The 18,772-nt window shown below is 41.8% G+C and overlaps 1 protein-coding gene across 3 annotated transcripts in view; it reads left to right on the top strand.

The window, feature by feature from the left end:
* Positions 1 to 18,772, top strand: part of hid1b (HID1 domain containing b) — a 31,385-nt gene that overhangs the window by 7,940 nt on the left and 4,673 nt on the right. For 2 of the 3 annotated variants that reach the window (XR_004107671.2, XM_031315195.2), the window contains exons 4-16: positions 819 to 941; positions 6,462 to 6,568; positions 7,162 to 7,278; positions 9,231 to 9,462; positions 9,560 to 9,616; positions 10,912 to 11,052; positions 11,335 to 11,425; positions 12,413 to 12,564; positions 13,091 to 13,169; positions 15,521 to 15,685; positions 17,049 to 17,267; positions 17,546 to 17,733; positions 17,828 to 17,914. Coding sequence is in view for 2 of the 3 variants with exons in the window: in XM_031315195.2 (XP_031171055.1) it covers positions 819 to 941; positions 6,462 to 6,568; positions 7,162 to 7,278; positions 9,231 to 9,462; positions 9,560 to 9,616; positions 10,912 to 11,052; positions 11,335 to 11,425; positions 12,413 to 12,564; positions 13,091 to 13,169; positions 15,521 to 15,685; positions 17,049 to 17,267; positions 17,546 to 17,733; positions 17,828 to 17,914 (1,758 nt within the window). In the remaining variant the exon portion in view is untranslated. The remainder of the gene's footprint in view (positions 1 to 818; positions 942 to 6,461; positions 6,569 to 7,161; positions 7,279 to 9,230; positions 9,463 to 9,559; positions 9,617 to 10,911; positions 11,053 to 11,334; positions 11,426 to 12,412; positions 12,565 to 13,090; positions 13,170 to 15,520; positions 15,686 to 17,048; positions 17,268 to 17,545; positions 17,734 to 17,827; positions 17,915 to 18,772) is intronic. The other variant, XM_031315197.2, reaches the window with a different exon arrangement.

The raw sequence follows: 18,772 nt of genomic DNA, 5'->3' as shown, positions 1-18,772 counted from the left end.
CATAAAATGGATTTTGTTCTTCAGCTACGGGGAAGTGCAAGTTTAGCGATATACTTTGCTTGAAATTTAGGGCTTAGTTGATGTTGTGATAAAGGTCTTAAAGGACAAATCCAGCACAAAATGAACCTAGGGGTTAATAACACGTGTACCGAGTCGACCGTTCTCTGGGATATGTTTTCATGCTAATCGAATGTGACCAGTTTTAGCGCAAACCGCTAATTAGCTTATAATGCTAGTAATTGGGGCACTGTAAAGTAAAAAGATATCACTATTTCTATACCACTAACAAGGCTCAAAATAGCACCACACTTCCACGGTAGCATAATGAGGGTCCTTACATGTAAACTGAAGCATTGAGAACTTTGTAAGTGTACAGACAGTTTATTAAAATGATAGTTTAGAGAGACAGTACAGTTCACGTATACATGCGGACGCCATCTTGGGAAAACTCACGACCAGTCGAACGACGAACGCAGTGCAATGTGAGCTGAACTGAATGCACATTGCACGGCGTTCGTCGTTAGTTAGAAATAGTGTTTTTTGTTTTTTTTTACTTTACCCGTGCCCGACGACTAGCGTTATACGCTAATTAGCGGTTTGCGCTAAAACTGGTCACATTCAATTAGCATGAAAACATATCCCAGAGAACGGTCGACTCGGTACACGTGTTATTAACCCCTAGGTTCATTTTGCGCTGGATTTGTCCTTTTAAATTTCATATATAATGGTCTTAGAAAGTCTTGGATTTGACATGGTGAAACCTCCAGAAACTCTGATAATAAATGTGACGTCTCCTAACTCACCTCTCTATCCTCCAGCGTTTAAACGAAGATGGCGAGGATAATGAAGCGCGGCCGCTGGCTGAGTCCCTGCTGCTGGCCATCGCTGACCTGCTCTTCTGTCCAGATTTCACTGCTCAGAGCCACAAGAAGAACGGCCCCGTGAGTCCACCACTGCTCTCCATTACACCGATTATCTTACAGTGCAGCTGGAGGCAAACACCTGCCAATATTCAGAATCTAATTTAGGAGCACTTACCAAAGCTTCGCCTCGGGCTCTGAAAAAAGATCTCCTTTAAAGTAGTTTATGTATGGTCATAACTGACTGTCAAACTAGATAATAAAAATAATAAGTTCTATGACATTCGTTCTCTCTGCACTTGTTCATGTTTTTATAAAGGGTTTAATCTGAGCCAGGCCATACAATAAAGCAATCATATCAGATCCAGGGCCTGAAATGAACACCAGACCACGCGCCAAATGTGGGTGAATTGGGCCATTGGCTGGCGAAAACCTGCCACATTTTTTGCCACTGTTCTTTGACATCTCAATCGAGTCCGAACATAGGCGCCTTATAATACCTTATAATTACCTTTACATTGGGCGCCCAGATAGCTCAGTTGTAGAGTGGGCGCCCATATATAGAGGTTTACTCCTCAACGCAGCAGGCCTGGGTTCGACTCCGACCTGCGGCCCTTTGCTGCATGTCATTCCCCCCCTCTCTCTCCCCTTTAATGTCTTCAGCTGTCATGTCAATAAAGGCCTAAAAATGGCCAAAAAAATTATCTTAAAAAAATTAATAAAAAAAATTACCTTTACATAAAAAAAAAATACATTAGCACCATAACTTGATGCAGAAAAGGCACACGTTGTTGCAGAAGAAATCACCAGAATGCAGGAAATGGGTTTCATATGCTCAAAATTTCAATTCTCCCCCCCCCCCTGGGAGTGAGGAGGCCGGCTGAAACAAGCAACCAGCAACCAACAAAGAGACGAGGATGTTTTGAACTTATGCTTTAATGAGGGTTTCCACATCAGAAGAAAAACAGCTTTCTTCAGCTCTGTGTTGACTTAGTTTAGTCCTCAAGCTACAACAGTGTCAGTAATACAAAAGAGCCAAGTTGTGTGCAAGAGCCCTGTTGTTTAGCCCCGGGGCGGTACCAGTTAGCACTGTTATCTCCCTCACACAACCTTCCCAGGCAGTAGCTCGAGTTAATGAGTTACTCCACATGACACGGAGGGCCGGAGGAGTGGCCGTGTTTGTTAACTGGGCTGAGAGGAACAGAACAGGGCGGACGCTTCTTTATCGTGTTGAGCAAACACCTGTGGTGCTGGAGAGCATGTGGAGGTGACAGAAAAATGGCTGCCCTGCAGCTCCTAATTAGGCTGCGCTCACACTGCCTGCATCGGGCCGTCAGACGGTCCGGTAAAAACGCTGGTCTTTCCATTCATTTTGAATGGGGGTAGTGCATTTAGGCTGTGGCAGGGGTTGCCGCAGGGGGGACACTCTAAAAAATGCAGCGGGCCTGCGGTGAAAAGTTGAGACAGACTCATCTTTTGTAGAAACGCAACCCCACGTCACGCTGCGGTGGCCAATCATGTTACCGGAGATCAGACTTGTCGGGGTGTTTTGAGCTATGGTTTGAGGCGGTGTCAGAATCCCGTACAGGAAACAGGGAACATCACCGCCTCTATCGCTGCCACAAGTACGTTTTAAAACACTACAAGGGTAAAAAACGAAACACAAGCACTGAACTGCCCGGGAGTTTGTGTAACAGCTGACTGTTTCCTGCAACAACAAAGCACTCGCTATGTCTCGCTGGGCCCTATCTTGCACCCGGCACAGCACAAAGCCCGACGCAAGTGTCTTTGCCAGTTAGTCCAGTGCCCATGTCGTTTAAATAGCAAATGCACCTGCGCCCATCTGTGCACCCATATTGTACTGTATTGTATTGCTACCTTGAGGCAGTGGAAAGTGATCGCGCCATTGACCAACAAAAACCTGGTCTAAAGTCAATAACGCAGCGTTTCATTGTTATTTTAACAGCGCATTAGTAAAATGCTCCTAGGCTCGTGCACAGCGTGCACAGTATGTTTGTACACTCACAGGGAAGCGCAGCAGAACACAAACATGCAAAAGATCACAAATAAAAATATTACGGTGTAAATCCTCCATCATAATAACAATGCTCCAAGGTCCAAACGCGCCTGGCTTTTAAAGGGAATGGGAGATGATCTCTGATTGGTTTATTGCATGTTACACCCAAAACACCCCTCTGATTAATGAAGACACTAAGTACAACCCTTTAGAACCATGCGCCCGGCACACAGACCCTTTTTTTCTGCCGTCAAACTAGCAAAAGTGGATTTGGACACGCCCTAAACACACCTGCGCCAGGCGCTTCACGCCGTGCGCTTAGATCGTTAAAATAGAGCCCGCTATGTCTCGCTCGTCTCTCTTTTTTTTTTTTTTTTTTTTTCCTCTCTCTCCCCCTGTGAAATGAAGCTGCCTTCAAGTGCGGTCGGAAACGGCAAGAACTATAAACGATCTGACGGAAAACGGTTAACTGTGAAATATGAAGTCTACTCATTGGGGAGTTTAAGAACACAACAGGACGTCACACAAATAGCCCCTCCCCTGCCGCAACACACTTCGGAAAATTGCCTGATCACTTTTCTTGGTGTGAATGCCCACTAACCCCTCCGTGATCAGAGCACTCATAAAAACACCTCACAGCAGCGCCCGAGGAAATGTTCAGCGTGTGTGTGTGTGTGTGTGTGTGTGTGTAAAATGACCAGCGGCGGGCGGTTTGTTCCCACACTTCTGTGACCTGTGAAGCATGTACACAGAAACATTTGAGATGAGAGCTTTCACTTCCCGGTAAAAATTTGATCAAAATGTGTCTGTGTTAAAGAGTCAGTTCACCCAAATTACCAATAAATCATTAGGGCTGGGCCGATATGCTTTTGACACGATTTTGATTCTTTCACGATACACGGGTGCCGATTCGATTTTTATTGCAATTCTAGTTAAGTCATTTGATTCGATAGTTTTGAGATTTTCTTTTCCTCCTTTAACAAAAACCAAAAGACAAATAATGCACTTCTAGAGACAATATATCATGAGACTTTTCTAAAGACTGATTTTTTTTTTTTCCATCAGTCTGACATTGATTTAATTTGTAACAACATGTATTTTCTGCTTTCTGTCAGAAAACATATGATGTAATCGCCGTCACCGGTACTGTATAAACAGGACATATTTAGGTGAATTATTGGTAAAAAAATAAATAATTTAAAACCCCGGTGAACGTTGTGTGTGGCACTGCGCTGTACCCTTTGCTGTCAGTTTACTTCTGAAGAACAATGGCAGCACCAGGCCCATCTGCTCGTGACGCTGCAGTTATCGGCGCTGAGGCGTCACACTACTCACTTGATGAAGTAGGTGTGAACACAGTCCCGGTGCTCTGTTTAGACCTTCAGCTGTGACATGTAGCAGTGGGGAAATATGAATGTCACTTAAGAGTGCTCTACAGAATAAAGTACTAAAAATAGGTTTCAAGATGAGTGATGAAGCTGTTTTCCTACCCTACCTATGTTAAGTAACTTAAAAATAGTAACATCAGACAATGTTGGCCTCTTGTTTTAGGTGGCAGAAGTAAGTATTCCTCAACATTTGTTGTGTTCTGGTTAGGGGTGCAAGATATAGCGACTCAATATCGTTATCGCAATATATCGAAAGTGTTGCAATAAGTATGCAATATTTAGTTTATTTTGTGGAGCGCTGCGTCCCGTCTGTTGGCTGCGTGGCTTAGTTGTGTTTGATTTAGAGCTTGAAACGCTATAATGATCATGTTTCATTGGCCAGTTACCGTGCCACTTACACGTTAGTGCACGTCAGCGCACAGGTCCACTACGTGACAAACCCTATGGAGCGTACCACGTGTGTGCATATTTCAACAGAGTGACAGTGTAAGTGAAGAAATAGATAGAGACAACAAAACGGAACGAATCAGAGAAGAGAAAGAAAAGTTGTGTCCTGTTCTCTTTATTTATTTATTTTCTAATGTCCAACCAGTAAAACATGTCCTGTTCTGTAGACATGGTCATTATTTATATATTTATACTGTCCAACCAGTAGAACATGTCCTGTTCTGTAGACATGGTCATTATTTATATATTTTATACTGTCCAACCAGTAGAACATGTCCTGTTCTGTAGACATGGTCATTATATATTCATTCATGTTGGATCAGTCCAATAGGACTGGCAGTTGAAATAAACCTTGTTTAATGTGTTATGAATCTATTGTGATGTATTTTCCTATAACTCGTTGTAATTTTAGATATGTTTAAAAGTATTGACATTAATATCGATATGGCAATATTCATAATTGATATCACAATGTCACATTTTGTCAATATCGTGCAACCCTAGTTCTGGTTTAAGATTGATAAAGACAGTTGGAGAACAATTCATGATTTGCATATTTAAACATAATTTCTGAAAACTTTTAGTACAAAAAATATTGTCTTTTTGAAACTTTCATGATAATATCTATTAGTTCAAATATTTTCCCCATTCACCTGTAGTGTCCCACGTTACCAGTATTCACTTAGGTCTACTTTAACAGACTTTTTTCATCTAAAAAAACAAAACAAAACTTGCATGCAGATTCAAACACATTGCTTTTATTACAACACACAACTTTTAGAAGTGTTTTAGGTGCCTAAGGTTTGGGATTGCATCACTTTTAATATGATATTGGCAGTTTGTGTGGTTTTTGGAAATTATGCAAAGGCGCTAACAGGGGAAAATAATGTCCAAAAAATACCCGCCCAGATGGTACCGATATCTGGTCTGGCCAAAGGACTAATTAGACACAAAACAGGATGTCGGCTCCACAGCATGATTCTTTTTCTTGGCAACTATCATGTTTTTCCCAAATGATGTACAGACTTTTAGGCATTCTATTATCAAATGGCTTAAAAAACTACTGCACATAGCTGCCTAAAATGGAGCATGCCCCTCTAGGTTTGGGCTGAGCCACGAATGTTTACGTCTGGCTCCGCCCCTGATTCAAACCAGTGGTGTAGTCTAATGTATAAGAGAAGCAGCAAATAGTTTTGTATTTAACTAAAGGATACAAATAGTGAAAGGGGGTAGGACCTGAAAAGTTTGTTATGAACTTCTTCCTACTCCTTTTTGAACATGGGAATTTCTACTTTGAATTACTTACAATAATTTTGGAAGATTATGCTGAGAAGTACATGACCTTATTAAGCTGTCATTTTAATTTTATATATGTATGCATGTCTGTATATATATTTTTTTATTTTATATTTTTTTTACATGTTCAAAATAAACTACTACTACTACTACTACTACTATATTGGCCATAATCTGCCTTTGGGGGATTGGGGGGCCATATCATAGTGGGGGGTCTGGGTGTCTTCCCCCAGGGAAGTTTTGAGCATCAATGACTTCATTTCCTGTATTCAGATAAACTTTTATGCACCAATTTACAGTGGAAATTTAGCCTATGTGAAGAATAAAAAACACAGATGACATTCAAATTATATCAAAAATATAATGGAAAGTATGTTGTTGTGGGTCATTGGGCATTTTTAAGTGTACCCGTCAGTCATCGAGATGACGTACATGTTATTGTTATTGTTGCAGGACACAGCCGAGGACATTCGATCCATCGACAGCTGCGAGTACATCTGGGAGGCCGGGGTGGGCTTCGCTCATTCGCCTCCTCTCAACTACACCCACGACATCAACAGGTGAGGCTGCAGCCAATCAGGGGAAGGGGGAGGTGTCTGAAAATATACATGAACATGAATCCAACGTATTATTTGTAAAGAGAAATCTTCTTTTTTTTAATTTACACAACATTGATGATAGGCTTACTGGCCAATAGGTAAGGTAGCATCTACAGATACAGTTAAGCTTAAGGATTCACTGTTCCACATTTTAACATTAGAACATGATGTATATGAATATCTCAACAATTTTTTGAATAGCTTAGAATTGTATGCGCCATAAAAGGATATATCTAAAGGCTCTAGGCTGCCCTACACGTTATTGTAGGCCCAGTTTTATATACAGCTCAATTTTATACATAATATATAGTAAGAGGTCCCTGCTCGGTCTCTTTTTAAGCTGATGGGTCCTTGGTCTAAAAACTCCTGCATAACTCCTGTATGACATAGTTTGTCCACCAGAGAGCACTAATAAGTTAATTTCTCAACTGTATAACGTCCCATTCAGAACGTGTCTTGGAAACATATCGGCCGGGCTGTGGTATAAAACCTGTGTGTGATTTCTCGTAACTTTCATATTAACGTGGATCTGTCCTGTGTTGTTGTTTGGCCAGGAGTGAGTTACTGAAGCTGCTCCTCACCTGTCTCTCTGAGGCCATGTACCTTCCTCCGTGCTCTGACAGCAGGAACCTCAATCCCTGGGTCGCCTTCTTCTGCTCCACAGAAAACAGGTAACACACACACACACACACACACACACGTCAACAGGGGCATACAGTACAGGCTTCAGCTGTAATTGGGCTTTAAAAGTTAGGCCCGACAAGGCCAGAGCCCGACAGAATTCGTCCCGAGCCCAACAAGTACATTTTGATTGACAGCTTTTTAAAAGCCCGAACCCGTTTACAGCCTGACATTATTCAAATGTGCGCACGCACACAGCTGTTTTGCCTTTTGTCAAGAATAAGTAATTTCTACATGTTTTAACATTATTTATTCATGACTAACGGAGGCTATAGGCCACTTGGAAGTTGGAACAAAGAAATAAAATAAGTCCTCCAGAGGCCAGCCTCCGTTTCACCTCCTCAGCATCCATCTTCGCGCTAATCGAAACGCATCACCGTGTAAAATGATAGAAGTTAAGACCGAACCCATCGGGTTCGGGCAAAGATCTTCAGCTCTAGTACAGGCTAGTAAGTGCACTTCCTATGTTTGGGTCAGATTGCATTTCTCACCTAATGTGAACCGAGCTCTACAGCATTTCGGAAGCGAACCGAGACCCCCGTTTTCAAGCGGAGCAGAGTTCGGTTGTTTGGTCCGTAAAGGGTTCGAATGTGCTTTCACACCGCCCCAAACCAACCGGACTATCAGAACAAACTCTCCAGGGTTCGGTTAAAAACGGACCAAACTGCTCGGGTGTGAAAGTGCCCTAAGGACAATTTTCAGAGGTATTTTAATAAGAAAATCAACCTAAAACAGTTAAAAAAAAAAAAAAAAAAAAAAACAGGGCGATTTTAATAAAGGATTGTAAAAAGTCCCCACTGGAAATTGCGCCCTTGAATGTGCATCACCCTCTGCTATGCATTAACGTACACTGTGGAACGTAGAACCCCCTCTGAAGAGCCCCTCTCCTCTGAGCACATTCCAGAGTCATTAACTCTTCTGCTGTTTATATGTGGGTCTGCTTTCTACCAAGAAGACACCAGCACTGATCTTGAGAATGAGTCACTTTCTTTGGTTGTGCATCTTATCTACTGTCGCCCCTCTGTTGTGGTGGGTTGTCAATTTTTAAGGGGTGGGGGGGGGAAATCGATGCAGCATAGTATCGTGATATTTTCCGTGGCAATACTGTATCGATACACAGACGCAGAGTATCGAGCTATTATTATATATGTGTTGGTCAGTTTGTCTGCTTGACAATCTCATTTTGCAGCAATAAAATTGAAGTGAGATGAACAAACAGATGTTTATCTTGTAGATAAAACCGATGCTGACAAAGTTTCCTTTTGGGGACATCATTTGAAATTGGGAAAAATTTGAAGTAGGAAAAAAAGGTAATGCATTGCAATATATTGCAGAATATTAGTATCGTGACATAAGTATCGTGTTATTATATCATATCGTGAGGCCTCTGGTGATTCCCAACCCAACACTTTTTAGCCACCAAACTCCAAAGCGCGTCCACATGATACAAGCCTTCCGTGATCGCGCACCAACCCCCCTCCCCCCACGCAGTTACTAGTAGCCAAGGAGGACACGGAGGAAAAAAAAAACATGATGGACTCTTCAGAAGAGGTCATTATCTTCACTCTAGTTTCTGCGCGGGAAAGTCACCAGACGCCACAATCTTCTGAACATAGTCATACTGAGAAATCCAGAGAGAGTTGTGTGGAGCTGATCTTAATTGTTGTCTTAATTGGCTTTGTAGCAACTCATTTGGCAATGGCTTGAATGTAATGGACGTTCATTAATATCAAATAGTTATGCACTAAAGCTTTAAGAATGTCTGGTCTAGAGAAAAATGGAAAGTCTACAGAGGCAAATAGCCTAAAGACCAGAGGGAAATCTGATGTAGAGCACACTGAGGTGACGCAAAAGTGCAAGAACAAACGAGAGGAAAACTCTTGACAGCTTGAAGCAGATAGACGGCGCTGACTGGCCTCGCTGCTTCCACTGTTCCCCCCAGACACGCCCTGCCTCTGTTCACCTCCCTGCTCAACGTGGTGTGTGCGTACGACCCGGTCGGGTACGGCATCCCGTACAACCACCTGCTGTTCTCGGACTACCGGGAGCAGCTGGTGGAGCAGGCGCTTCAGATCCTTATCGTCACCCTGGAGCATGAGGCCGGCTCGGCCGCCAGCGCCGCCCTCCAGGCCCTGGACACCACCACACCCCCCTCTGACGGGGACCAGCAGGAGGTCAGAGGGAGTTTGGTTTATTTTTTATTATAATACAATCACTGACACTGATTCAGAATTTTACAATCATCTTTTGTTTTTGTTTTTTTTTTTGCAGCCAGTTGGACCTGATAACCTCTTTGTGAATTATCTCTCCAGGATACACAGAGAAGAGGTGAAACGCCAAAGCTAACCACTCACGGTTATTTAACACGATTACTCGTTGACTTCTGTAAAGATGTTGCATTTATTGAACTTAAAAAACCGGGAAACAGTTCAACAACTAAATAGTGAAAACACCTTGAACTGTGAAATGTACCTTCATACTTTTCCCATTTTAACTTTTTGAATTCCCCTTCAGAACACAAGACAAAATAAGAGTTAACTCGCAAAACGTCATGTGCAAAATAATTGCTTTTCTTGATTATATTGTTTTTGCGATCGTTAGGAGCCGAAATCAAAATTGCGATCAAAATTTGATTAATTGCACAGACCTAACTGTAGGATGTTTAAAGGAGAAATCCAGCCAATAACACGTGTACCGAGTCGACCGTTCTCTGGGATATGTTTTCATGCTAATTGAATGTGACTAGTTTTAGTGCAAACCGCTCATTAGCGTATAACGCTAGTCGTCGGGGCACTGGTAAAGTAAAAAGAAATCGCTATTTTATACCACTAACAAGGCTCAAAATAGCACCACACTTCCACGGTAGCATAATGAGGGTCCCTACATGTAAACCGAGGCATTGAGAACTTTGTAAGTGTACAGACAGTTCATTAAAAAGATAGTTTATAAGGACCGTTCACGTATACATGCAGGCGCCATCTTGGGAAAGCAGTCACGACCAGTCGAACGACGAACGCCGTGCTTGAGCTATGTTACTGGTTAATGGTTGCACGCCGTTCGTCATTCAACTGGTCGTGACTGCTTTCCCGATGACTAGTGTTATAAGCTAATTAGCGGTTTGGGCTAAAACTGGTCACATTCGATTAGCATGAAAACAGATCCCAGAGAACGGTCGACTCGGTACACATGTGTTATTAACCCCTAGGTTCATTTTGCGCCGGATTTCTCCTTTAAAGTGTGTTCTCTTTCAGTGTTTTCCTGAGGTTTGTGGAATTCTTAGGGGCACTTTTTTATTTTTCCTCAAGAAAATTTTACGTTTTTAAATAAAATAAATATGCAATTTCATATCATTTTAGACCATTATTATTACCATGTCTGTGTCTGAAACGTTGAAAAAGCTAGAGCAGATAATTACAATCAATAACACTCCAAAAGCTTGAAGACAAAACTTGCTAAAGAAGTCCAACTCCAATCATTAGATCTAAGAAAAGTCACTTAGTTAAGAGTTAGTTTTGATGCTCTCATTGATTTTACATTCATTCGGCTTTGGTGGTTCCCAAAACGTCTTGGGTGCTGCACCAAAGCCTTATAGTGGTATAGAAAACCCTGTCTTTGTTTATCAGGACTTGAGCTTCATCCTGAAAGGTCTGTCTCGGCTGATGAACAACCCTCTGGTCCAAACCTACCTGCCTCACTCCAACAAGAAGATCCAGTTCCACCAGGAGCTGCTGATCCTCTTCTGGAAGTTCTGTGACTTCAACAAGGTGCGGAGCCCGATTAACTGTGACGATAGACGGATAGTTATTTATTTATTGTCCCGTGGGGGAATTTAGTTTTCACAGTCGGTTTCATGCACATGGCAGTATACACGGAAAAATACATCAACAGATAGCATAAAGACAGGTATATGGACGCGTAGAAACAAGCACATTTACGACAACGAAGTAAAGCCACTGGACTTCAAACGTCACATGTACTATGTCTGAAAACTCAAACAAAAACTGGTACAGAAGAGTTAAAGCTCAGTTGTGTTTGTGTGTTTTCAGAAGTTCCTGTTCTTCGTGCTGAAGAGCAGCGACGTGTTGGACATGCTGGTTCCCATCCTCTTCAGCCTGAACGAAGCCAGAGCAGATCAGTGTGAGTCACGCAGATTATAACGCTGTGTGTTGGGGAAGAAGAAGCTCTCTCAAGTCCAACTCAAGTGGCTGGTTCAGATGAGTTTTATTCACAGCGCAGTGGAGACAGAAGCTCACAGGAATCTTGATCATCGCATACCCTTCACCATACCTAGAGATTGGCATGGTTTAATTTCAGTTAGCCTAATAGCTGGTTTGATCTGCATTGAGAGATGATTTTATGGAAAGTACCCCATGCCAATCTCTAGGTATGGTGAAGGGGATGTGATGATGTGGGGCTATTAGGCCAAGGGAACTTTATCAGGATGCATAGTATCCTGGATCCATGAAATAACTGGCCTTTCAAAATAAAAATCTGCCTGCCTCTATGGGAATTTAACATAGGGGTGTGCATAATACACCTGTGTGTATTTTAAGGAAGAACATTTATTTATTTACAGAAAGAAAATTGGTGTCCTTAAAGGTTGGATTTTTTTTAATTAAGGCATTAAGATCAATTTCCAAAAGATGTTTTTTTATTCCTCTTTTTAGTTAACTTTAGCATGGGTGTGTAAACTTATGCAAGTCGCTGTATATAATTACAATGTGGCATATCTAAACAAAATCAACAATTACCATCAACAGTCCTACCTCTTAAGACCTTAGCTAATAGCTAAGGTTAGCAGTTAGTTGCAGTTGAACCGTGATTATGTAAAAAGAAAATTGGCAATTAGGCAATTATGTAATAATTGTTACAGGCCTACAGGAGACACTCAAAGTTTGTTGATCAGGTCCAATTTTTAGGAACTTAAAAGTGCTCTAAGCGATGTTGGGTGATGTCACTTCTTGTTGATGTTCAAAGTATTTTCAAACAAAACGAAGCTAGCTCGCCCCTCCCTCCTCCTCATCATTTTCTTCCACAGTGTGCATGCATGTTAATATGAGCATTAATTTGCATGGATTGTTATTAAAAAAAAAAAAAAACCTCCTTGTTTGTGTGCGCCTGCAGCTCGCGTGGGCCTCATGCACATCGGCGTGTTCATCCTCCTGCTGCTGAGTGGAGAGAGGAACTTTGGTGTCCGTCTGAACAAGCCGTACACTCTCCGCGTCCCGATGGACATTCCTGTCTTCACAGGAACCCACGCTGACCTGCTCATTGTGGTTAGAAGACACCTTGTGTTAAAGAATATTTAGTTTTCTTTCCTAAAGATTCTGATGTCGTTTAGATATTTCCAGCCAATACCTTCCCTCTGTTGTACGTAGGGCAGCAACTAACGAATATTTTCATTGTCGATTAATCTGTTGAGTATTTCCTCCGTTAAAGGAGTAGTTGTTTGGTCTCTAAAATGTCAGAAAATGATGAAAAATGTCGATCGGCGTTTCCCAAAGCCCGAGATGACGTCCTCAAATGTCTTGTTTTGTCCTCAACTCAAAGATATTCAGGTTACTGTCACAGAGGAGAGAAGAAACTAGAACAATATTCACATTTAACAAGCTGGAATCAGAGAAATTTGTGACTCCGATCAGTTGGTTATCAATATAGTGGGCTATTAATTAAATAGTTGACTAAACTAATTGATCAATCGATTAATCTTTGCAGCTCTAGTTGTATTCTCTGATATGCTGTGAATGAATATGTAACAGCAGAGCGTCACTCTAAATATTCTCCTCACTTTTTCACATTTAGATCTTCCACAAGATCATGACCAGTGGACACCAGCGCCTGCAGCCTCTGTTTGACTGCCTGCTCACAATAATAGTCAACAGTAAGTAGAACAGATGATATGTCGCTCCCCAGTGGCTGATAAGAGAACTGCAGAGTACTATAAAAAGGTCCCACGTCATGCTCATTCATTCAGGTTCATACTTGTATTTTGGGTTTCTATACTAGAACATGTTAACATGCTTTAATGTTCAAAAAGCATATTATTTTTCTCATACTGTCTGTCTGAATATGCCTGTATTCACCCTCTGTCTGAAACGCTCGTCTTAGCGTCTGTCTCTTTAAGCCCCGCTCCCGAATAAAGCCCGTTCTGATAGTTAGCATTTTCGGGTCTTCGGCAACTCTGCTCTCAGAGTCTCTGCACCGCCATTGCAGCTGGGGAATGACGTATGATGTAACGCCACTGTAGCGGGGTCCACACAGAACATAAAACTACATTTTCAGACAAAACTAACAAAACTACAAAAAAATAAAACATTTTCAGACAAAACAGTCAGAATATAAAAAATAAGAGCAGTATAGCTAGTATTCTTTTCCTTGCAGATATACATATTCCTTTCCATGTATGCTGATAATAATATATGATATCACATTAAATACATAAACACAGAGCATAGTAAAAATTAAATCTTACAACATCTTTGTTTACATATCAATATTCCTATACATAAACTAAGTACAAAAATATGGTTACAGTCTTAGGGCACTCAGATGATCCTTTACTTGTTTTTTAAAACTTGATATATTAGGCGCTTTGGCGATCTCTGCTGGAAGTGAGTTCCAAGCAACCATCCCTCGATACAATACTGTACGTTGCATTGATTGTGTTCGGGCTCTAGGAACTTTAAAAAGACCTCTAGTGGAGTATTTATGTGTGTTAGAACTAAATGTAAGTTGACTATACAAACAATTAGGAATTTTTAATTCATTCATGTTTCTGACAAAAGCCAGGAGTGATGCTGAAAGTCTCTCCGCAACTTTCAACCAGGAGAGTTTAACATGCATGTTGTTTACATTAGACCTAAGTGGACATTGAAGGGCAAGACGAGCTGCTCTGTTCTGAACCAGCTGCAGTTTTCCTAGATCTTTCTTTGCAGCACTTGACCATATCATTGGGCAATAGTCAAGATGTGATATAACTAGAGTGTGCAGAACTTGTTAGGTGTGGTGTTAAAAAAGCCGAGCATCTTTTTATAACAGAAATATTCCTCCCCATCTTTGCAACAAGATAATCTATATGTCTTGTCCACAACAGTTTACAATCTAAGAAAACACCAAGAAGCTTTGTTTCCTCTACTTGTTCAACAGCTACATTATTCAGCATTGTGTGTGCATTTCTCTGTGGAAGAGAACAGTATTTTTTATAGCACCTTGACCCGCTTTATAATAATAAAATAAAATAAAACACGTAAATCTCACTTTTCCAAATTTTTATTTGAATAGTAAGAGATGGTACGGCATGGACATTCGCAAATAATACACCTTATAAATACTATCGTATTGTTGGATAACAAAGGAAACATGTTCATACGATATTATTTACAACTTACAAAAAGAAGAAACCCTAACTACCCTAACCGTACTTACTCCCAAGACATTTAGTCCATCTGTATAAGCACTGGTTAAATAGATAAAATGCAATACACATTAATCTATAACAAGTGAGGATAAAGCTTGATTTATGCTTCTGCATTAAATCTACGCCGTGGCTACGTACGTAGGTACGTGGAGAGACAGACCCAACGCCGTGGCCTGACTAGCAACTGTCGGGAAATGTAACTATGGCAGCGACGCACGTCTCTTGGCCGTGGCTTGGTAGCGTTGCATTTCCCCCGACTCATTTCCTTGTTCTCCTTCTCCATAAACAACATGAAATCAAGGACAGGGGTTAACGTTTCCTGCTGCAGATTTCCCACCGTGGTCAGAAAGAACAGGGGAGACACTTTGTTTCTCTCACTGTGACTCTGGAGTCGCTAGTCGCTCTGAAGCTAATCGCCAGTCACACTCTCACTCGCTCTACCACACACATACACACACACATACACATACACACACACACACACACACACACATGCTGGCCCTGCTATTCTCTCAAAGAGCTCGACGCACACACCAATGCACAGGTATAAAGTTACGTAGGCTACGCCGAAAGCTCTGAGTGGAGCCTCCGCAGAACCATTAATCACGCTAAACAGTAGAAATAAAATCAAAGGATTTCAGCGTCCCTCCCCAGCCGTTTAGAGTATTCAAGCTATAACATATTTTAGTAGTAAGTGTTGTTGACCTCAACCTGCTATATAATAAAAAAAAAAAAAAAAAAAAGACATGGGCATCTCGTGATTTCCCATGCGTGATATGGGACCTTTTTAAATCCTCTGTTTCTGCCCTCCACAGTTTCACCTTACCTGAAGAGTCTGTCCATGGTGGCGGCCAACAAGCTGCTCCACCTCCTGGAGGCCTTCTCCACCCCCTGGTTCCTCTTGTCCTCCCCCCAGAACCACCACCTGGTCTTCTTCCTGCTGGAGGTCTTCAACAACATCATCCAGTATCAGTTTGACGGTGAGAACACAGAGGTGCACTCGCGTTAAATACGGGCGCTTTCACACCTATAGTTCGGTGGACTGGGTGTGATTCGGGGGGGGGGTTGAAGTTGCAACGTTGTTGCATTTTTAATTGGGTCCGGTTTGCTTCTGCACTGTACTTCACTGTCGCGTCACACGATCGAAGTGGTCGACCATTTATTGGACAGAATATCCGAAACTCACCGACTTCTGCTCTTAGATACAATGGAGCAACACCGCATTTATAAAATCTTGGGTTTTCTGGTTCTGCTTTAGTGTTTCTGGTATGTTAGAAGAAGGCGAACAATGAGCAGCTGACAGACAGCGAGTGAAGGAGAGAGAGATGATGATGTCACACAGACGACCAGCGACGTGTGCTCAGAACAGCTTATGGATCTGAAAGTTAGCATCCCTTAAATCACGTACAAGTCTGTAAATTGTGTGCAAGGTTGAAATTGCCGGCTAGTAAATGCTCTGTTTTTGGTTCACTTCTTGTGTTGATCGAGTGAACCGAACTCTAGATCACTTGGAAGGGAACCGAGACCCCAGTTTTTAAGCGGACCAGAGTTGGTTTGTTTGATCCGCACCAGAGTTGGAATGAGCTTTCACACCGCCACAAACCAACCAGACTAGCCGACCAAACGCTCCAGTGTTCATTTTAAACTGACCAAATGAGGCAGGTGTGAAAGCAACCTAAACTCAAGGGGGTAAACCAGCCTCCACAAAGCGTACCTCCCATGGAGCCATTTTTATGCTAACAAGCAATCACCCGCCGTTAGCATCCCATTGACTGCCATTCATTTTGGCGATAACTTTACATCTAAAGACTCTTATTTGTCAATTGTTTATTTCTAAAGAAACACGACAATGTATAAAAGGCTCCATTACCTTGTACCTCACGTTATGGCTCCGTAGCAGACGTTTTTGTAAAAATAGGCTAACGATTGTGTCATAACCACGAGACTTACTGTCGCATAGTAGAGGAATTACCGTATAGTACAGGAGAAGCTCTCAGGCAGTTTCGACTTCCATTAGCTGTTTAAGTTTAATTACTAATGTTAACTATCATTTTAGTGATCAATAATTAGCCTGTGTCTATGTTATCTCCTTACATATACCTACGCTCTCCGTCTCTGCAGTGATTGAGATTTCTCTTGGCACAGCTACCAGAAGACTTTCAGACAGGGTGCTCACGTCACATTTACGTCGTCAAGCTCAGTTTGCAGCTGCGGAAAAGTGCTTCTAATAGACTTCACTGGTCTCCGTGGAAAACAACGGGGTCACATTGTCCATTTCTTTTACTGTCTATGCCTAAACTCCATTATGGCACCAACCTCCAACAAGTTAAATCTCGCTGACAGGCAACTTCAACCTCGTGTACGCCATCATCCGAAAGCGCAACGTTTTCCACCAGTTGGCCAACCTGCCGTCTGACACGGCGTCTATTCAGAGGGCGCTGCAGAAGAAGAAGCCTGGGATTTCCAGGAGCATCTCTACGGAGACAGTTTCCACGGAAGCGTCCAGATGTGCTGTACCTGCTGAGCCTGGCACGCTCAAAGCCAGCTTAGAGGCCTCTCCAGGTAGGAAGATACATAACTACTGTACCGTATTAACCAGAATAAAAGACGACCCCGATAATAGGACAGAACCATCGTTTGGAAAAAGACTTTATGAGAAAAGGAGAAAATAGAATGGCATGGAAGAAATGTACTTATCTCCGTTGAGAAATAAATTATGAAGAAGTTTAAACGGATGTTTTTTTGAGTCTGACTCTTCGTTGAAATCTATTGTCACTGTTGTGAATCCTCCACGAAGGCACAAGAAGCATCAAAAACTCAACAAAAACCTTTTATTCCAGTTTTTCTCTTGCGTCCTCTAGGAATCGATAAGATAACGGAGAAGACCCAGGTGAGTGTGGACGGCACCATGGTTGCCGTGCCTCATTCCGACTCTCCGCAGACGTCTGCTGACAACAGCCCCGCAGCCGGAGCCGCAGCCGGAGCAGGAGCCAGCGACACAGAGTCCAACTCGGAGAGAGACCTCGAGGTATACGCCAGGCTTCACGTCACTCTGGATTCAGTCTTTTATCCGTTCTGTGTGCAGTTACAGCGTAACTCTCGTGCTTTCATCCTGTCGTCAGATCTCCCGCACAGAGTCAGAGGCGGCGAGGAGTCGGCTGTCAAGTGTGTCGTCCTCAGCGGCATCCTGGAGCGCCAGTACAGACTGGGTTAGTGGACGTTTTTACTGCTTTTATCCTTCCATCTCTCGCTCTGTCCTCCATCACGCTGTATGCAGCGGTGGAATGTATCTAAGTACATTTACTCCAGTACTGTACTTAAGTACAAATGTTGAGGTACTTTACTTGAGTCTTTTCTTTTTGTGCCACTTTCTACTTCTACTCCGCTACATTTCAGAGAGAAATATAGTACTTTTTACTCCACTACATTCATCTGACAGCTTTAGTTACTTTACACATTACGATTTTTGCACAAAGACATGTAGTTTATAAACTCTTTATTATATTATTTAATTCTTTGCAAATTCTGCACTCAACCCATTAGCCTCTTTTTTTCTTATGCAACGGTTATTTGGATATATCTGTATTTATTGTTTATTTCATATTCATGTTTAATATGTTTGTTTGTTTGTTTATGTATGTACCTTTCACCAAGGCAAATCCCACATAAGTGTACTTATTGTGGCAATAAAACCTTTTCTGAAATACAATGTTTTATTCTAAAGTAAACTAGCGTCCTACAAGTCCAGCTGAGATGATTAGACCATTAAACACACAACTGTTTGGATCCTTTACACTTTCTACAATGTGAGGATTTTTCTGCATTGAGTAGTTTTACTTTTAATACTTTAAGTACATTTTCCTGATGATACTTACATACTTTTACTTGAAGTGCTCATATTATGCTTTTTGGCTTTTTCCCTTTCCTTTATTGTCTTATATATCTTTTTTGTGCATGTTATAGGTTTACAAAGTGAAAAGTCCACCCCAAAGGGACTTACCATCTCCAACAGAAAACACTGTTCACAAACTGCTCCAAACAGCTCTATTGTAGTCCAGCCTTTACTT

Source organism: Sander lucioperca, chromosome 22 (assembly GCF_008315115.2).
Source record: "Sander lucioperca isolate FBNREF2018 chromosome 22, SLUC_FBN_1.2, whole genome shotgun sequence".
In the NCBI taxonomy this organism is placed as follows: Eukaryota; Metazoa; Chordata; class Actinopteri; order Perciformes; family Percidae; genus Sander; species Sander lucioperca.
The sequence above is the reverse complement of the archived record's forward strand: the minus strand, read 5'-3'. Positions and strand labels throughout refer to the sequence as shown.